Below are 5242 nucleotides of genomic sequence, written 5' to 3'. Positions count from 1 at the left end.
TGTTTTTAAAATTCTGATGTCATTTATTGGCACAAAAGTTATTCAGATACAACATGGTGTCTAGACATGGTATGCTTTATACTTTGTGCACTGAGTTGAATATTTACCTTGCTCATAGTATGTCCCTTTGTGTTCAGCGCCTCCATGACAGCATTTGTGTTCTGAGCCCCTGCTCTGAGCACAGGTATTCAGCCTTCAATGAACACAGCAGGGCCAGTACGGGTGCACTGTATGCGATCCCTGGTGTACCTGCTTGGCCAAGGCTGCCAGGCATCTGAACAATCGCCCTTCCTGGCAAGTCAGGTCTTGTGAGTTGCAGCATCCCTGGGTCAGACAGAAGACAGATCTTTTCACTCACTTTTGCTCATCCTGCAAATGTTGCCGCTGCTGTCCAGGGACCAGTGAGGTAACAGGATGGGTGGAGTGCTGAAGTCTGCTTCCTTACTATGGGAGAACCTGGTCAGTGTCCTCCAGGACCTGGGCATTCCTGACTGTGCTGAGTCTGCTGGACCCAGGTTGAGAGGAACAACCAGGCTTTTCTGTCAGCAAATGCTTATGATGAGCTCTCTTGTAAGTTAAGTCAAAACCCGTATTTCTAAGTTATGGATCTTCTGTTCCCTCAGAATCAATGGCTTGACTTATGGAGGATTACTGTTTCACTGTCCTGGGAACTGAATCAAGCCTTGTGTTTCTGACAGTATCTTTTTCAACAGCAGCTAGAAAGTTGGTTCAAACCAACTTTGAATATACAGTAGTTCTTTTCATTTACATTTCAAAATATTTAACAACATCCAACTTCATCACCATGGTTTCAGTATAGTGGAAGCACAGACCAAAACACAAGAGTCAGAGATGCTGTGGTACACCAGGCCTCCAGTTACCAGAAGGGACACCTAGAAGGCAAACAGCAAAGGGCGGGTGTCAGTCACCTGAGCTTCTTCAGAGCTTTACCCAGATACCCTGGAAGGGCAGAGTCCATGTTGGAAAGCCCCAGAGCATTCCTAGAGACCAAGTGGGACATATTCGGCATCTCCAGTCCAGGGCTAATGCCCTGAGGTCCATACAGACACTTCTCCCGCCCCTCTCTGAAGCTTCTGTCTCCAGGTGTGCCTGGGCAAACACAGGGCACTGCCAGGTCCTCACTGTCTTGTCATCCTCCCTGTCATTGCTCAGGCTTGCTCTGGACCCTTTCTGAATCTCTGAAGTAACGGCAAAAATCCAAAAATACTCACAGATAAATAAGGAGCCCTGCCCATTTTAAACCACTGCTCTTAGTGCAGTTCTTTTAAATTATGTTTTCTCAAACCTTGTTAAATAAGGAGTACACACAGTGACTACAAACTTCCGAAGAGATGTGAACCCTAGCTGTCCTTTACAGCTGTTCCACCAAATCATCTTTTAGCTTTGAGGCTTCAATGCTGATTTTCATTTAAAAATTTTTTATTTTTTTGAGATAGGGTCTCACTATGTAGCCATGGCTGACCTGGAACTCACTATATAAACCAGTCTGGCCTAAAACGCAGAGATCTACCTGCCCGAGCTTCTGCTGAGATCAAAGGAATGAGCCACGGCCCAGCCTGATTGTTTCATTATTACTATTTTTAATTTATTATTTCTTAATAATTTATTTTATTTTTATTTTATGTGTATGAGTGTTATTGCCAGCATGTATGTAAGTGCACTGTGTGTTAGCCTGGTGGCAAGACAAGCCAGAAGAGGGCATTGGATCCTCTGGAACTGAAGTTATGGATATTTGTTAGCCACCGTGTTGGTGCTAGGAACCAAACCTGGGTCCTCTGCAAGAGCAGCCAGTGCTCTTATCTGCTGAGCCATCTCTCCAGTCCTATTATTGTTTTGAGACAGTGTATCCCTCGCTGGCCTTGAACTCACAGAGATCTGCTTGCCTCTACTGAGATTGATTAAAGGCATGCGCCACCATGCCTGGCCCCCTGAGCATGCTGATTCTGACAGCCTCTTGCTTCTTTGAGAGCACACTCACCAGCCAATGTAGCACTGGCAGAGGTTTTCGTGGGATGTTGCTTGTTTGATGAGCAGCTCCACTTGTGTGGGAACATCCAAGGTGTCATCATGAGAGAAATCTCGGCCTAGGAAGCAGAAGCAGAAAGGCTGTCATGGGTACACAACATTGAGACTGCCTGACTGGCTCAGCCGTCTATGCAGCCCCAGTCAGCCAGTCCTCATGGGGCACACCTGCATTTATCCTGCACCTAAATGTGCTTTGCACACACACTTGTCTCCTCTTAATACAGAGCATCTCAAGATGGTGAAGTCCCATAGTTAGCTAAGCCCAGGAGCATCAGGGATGTGGCTTAATGGAGTTATTCCAAAATCCGACTTAAGTTGGAAATGAAGCCCAGGCTGGCCTAGAATTATATAATTATGTAAAGCTGGTCCTGAACTACTGATCCTCCTGCCTCCATCATCCAAGTACTGGGATTATAGGGATGTACTATTACATCTGTCTGGTTTTTTGATGCTGGGTTGGCTTAGAACTTACTATGTAGCCCAGGCTGCTTTAAATTCTTGGCAATTCTGCCTCAGTCTCCCTGTGATTTGCTGCACCTGGCTGGCAAAGTGCTTTCTACTATCAGGACTGTTTCCAGTCTACCCACTCTCCACAAACGCCAGGATTTCCCTTCTCACCCTGAGCAGATGCCCTCATCTCTTACTTTACAAGGTAATTAATTCTTTGCATAGTTTTGGGCCCTGAGGCTGTGTTGGACCATTTGCAGACTGGCCAGTTCCCTCTTCTCTCATGGCCCTGGAGTTCCTTCTCGACTTCTGACCAACTTGTCCTTCACTCAGGATCTATCCACCTGGTCTCCTAGAAGCCTGTTCGTATCCATAGCCTCATATATATTTTCACTCTCCTTGGGTGAAGAATTTACAAATCCTCAGTTTTGTAAACACACTCCTCTCTCCCATTAAAAAAGGCGAGAGAGAGAGAGAGAGAGAGAGAGAGAGCGAGAGAGAGCGAGAGAGCACTTGCTTCCCGAGTACAAGCCCTGGAATTACTCAGGACCCCACACCCACACCCAGTCATTGATTGGAGCCCCAATTAAGAAATTTTTAAAACTAGAGAGTGATTGAGGAAGATACCTGACATTGACTCCTCTCTCCCATTAAAAAAGGCGAGAGAGAGAGAGAGAGAGAGAGAGAGCGAGAGAGAGCGAGAGAGCACTTGCTTCCCAAGTACAAGCCCTGGAATTACTCAGGACCCCGTACCCACCCCAAGTCATTGATTGGATCACTTAACCCTCTCTCCTCCCTTTACAAGGTGCTGCTGTTTTATGTTTAAGTTCTGCCACATTTTTCCTTGTCCCCTTCCCCCAATAACTGGCTGTTGGGCTCCTCATACCTCTCAGCTAGTCAGCAGTGACTTCCGAGTCATCCTTGATCCCTTCTCTTGGGTATCCACAGAAATCCTTTCTGATTTTTTTGGTGGTGCTAACCCAGGGCCTTGTGAATGGCAGGCAAGAGCGCTACCACTCAGATTTACTCCTAGACCAATCTTTGATTTGACTCAAGGTTTCTTGCCTCCTGGGGCTAGAGATATAGATATGAAACCCTCATCTGGTGGAGGCTTGCCTAGCATGCACAAGGCCTGGGTTCCATCTCCAATACCACATAAACCAGGCAGCCTGTAAATCTAGAACCTGGGAGGCGGAGGCAGGAGGATCAGAATTTCAATATCACCCTCAGCTAAATAGAAAGTTTGAGAACAGCATAGGCTACATGAGATCCTGTCTCAGTGAAACCAACAAGAAAGGATCTCAGCCTGGCATGGTGGTACATGCCTTTAATTCCAGCCCTACAGAGGTAGAAACAGGCAGATATCTGTAAGTTTGAGTCAGCCTGGTCTACATAGTAAGTTCCAGGCCAGTTAGGGTTACATAGTGAAACTGTCTTAAAAAAAAGAGAGAAAGGCTCAGTTGCATCTACTATCTTAGTCTCATCAATGATTCTCTTGCCCAGGTGATGGTATGCCTGCATGCCTTCCCTCTAACCTAATGTCCACCTGGCCCTACCTAAATGCCTCTGGTGGTTTCCCAGTGCCCTAAGGATACTGCATGGGGGAACCTAAAGCCCTGTGTGCTCTGGCCCAGCCTGGCCAGTCATTCCACACCGCACTCACCCAGTCAGCTTCCTCTGGGGCCAGAACGCCTGCCCTGGAATCTTCTTTCCTGACATCACTCTTGCCAAAGGGTTCCTGTACATGCTGCTATCTCTGCCTGGGATAAAATCCTCCTAATCAACTCTGGTAGATTTTAGCTCATGAATTGTCTCCTTAGGAAAACTTTTCCTGCACTTACAAATGACATTAAATTCTGCCATCACAGGTGCCATAGTCCTAAGTACCTCTCCTTCACTTAACAACAGTGTTCCTCTAGATTCTGAGCCCTGCAAACCCATGGAAGCTGTCTGTTTCAACTGGCATGATTCCTTCAGCATTCAGCACAGACAGGTGCTTAACTGAGCATCTCTGATTACAAAACTGACACACTCTGACACCCAATGCCTGGCATCCCGTGTTTCCTAAGCCCACTTCCCTCTATTAGGGATTCTTGTCATCTTCTAGATGAAGAGATGAGTTCAAACATTATATAGGAAGTGAGTGATAGAGCAGGATTTCTGGCTTCCCTTGCTCTTACTCTCCATGTCATAATCCTTCATCTTCCCACAGAAGAAAGAGATCAGTGTGGGTTGCCCATTTTCAAAATCATACATCTCTCCCCTCCATTCTCCCTCTGCATGACAGCTGCCAAGGTGTAGACAGGCACCGTCCAAATGGTCAGGTACCCTCCAGTGTCATATCACAACGCCAATGGCTTCCCCTGGAGTTCTCAAACTCTTCTAGACGCCAACAGAACCTTACTCATTTCCAGAGTTGACTAAGGAAACTTCAAGGGATACTGTTAAGGATCTTCTGCAAGAAAAGGTAGGCTAAGGGGTGCTCCATTACCCATCAGAGAGTGAGTCACATGGGGCTGAAGCCCAGGCACAGTAAGCTAGCCATGTACTGAGAAGACAGCCTCCTCCTTGGCCTCATGCCCCCTCCTTTTTAAAAAAATATTTTATTTATTATTTTTATTTTATGTGTATGAGTGTATTGCCTGCATGCATGTGAGTGTACCTGTGTCGTGCAATGCCGCAGAGGTCAGAAGAGGGCTTCAGAGTCCCCTGGAACTGGAGTTAAGGACGATTCGTAGCCGCCATGCGG

At 46.6% G+C, this 5242-nt stretch overlaps 1 protein-coding gene across 2 annotated transcripts in view; it reads right to left on the bottom strand.

Annotated features, from left to right (window-relative positions):
- Positions 1-5242, bottom strand: part of Mtor (mechanistic target of rapamycin kinase) — a 141518-nt gene continuing 136276 nt past the window's right edge. Inside the window, exons 57-58 of one of the 2 annotated variants that reach the window (XM_008831630.2) lie at positions 2000-2105; positions 1-893 (exon numbers count right to left, since the gene is read on the bottom strand). In XM_008831630.2, the coding sequence (XP_008829852.1) occupies positions 878-893; positions 2000-2105 (122 nt within the window). In that variant the 3' untranslated portion in view covers positions 1-877. The remainder of the gene's footprint in view (positions 894-1999; positions 2106-5242) is intronic. The other variant, XM_029562740.1, reaches the window with a different exon arrangement.

The sequence above is a fragment of the Nannospalax galili genome, unplaced genomic scaffold, assembly GCF_000622305.1.
Source record: "Nannospalax galili isolate Female #2095 unplaced genomic scaffold, S.galili_v1.0 scaffold870, whole genome shotgun sequence".
Lineage (NCBI taxonomy): Eukaryota > Metazoa > Chordata > Mammalia > Rodentia > Spalacidae > Nannospalax > Nannospalax galili.
Note: the sequence above shows the minus strand (reverse complement) of the source record. Positions and strands in the feature narration are given on the sequence as shown.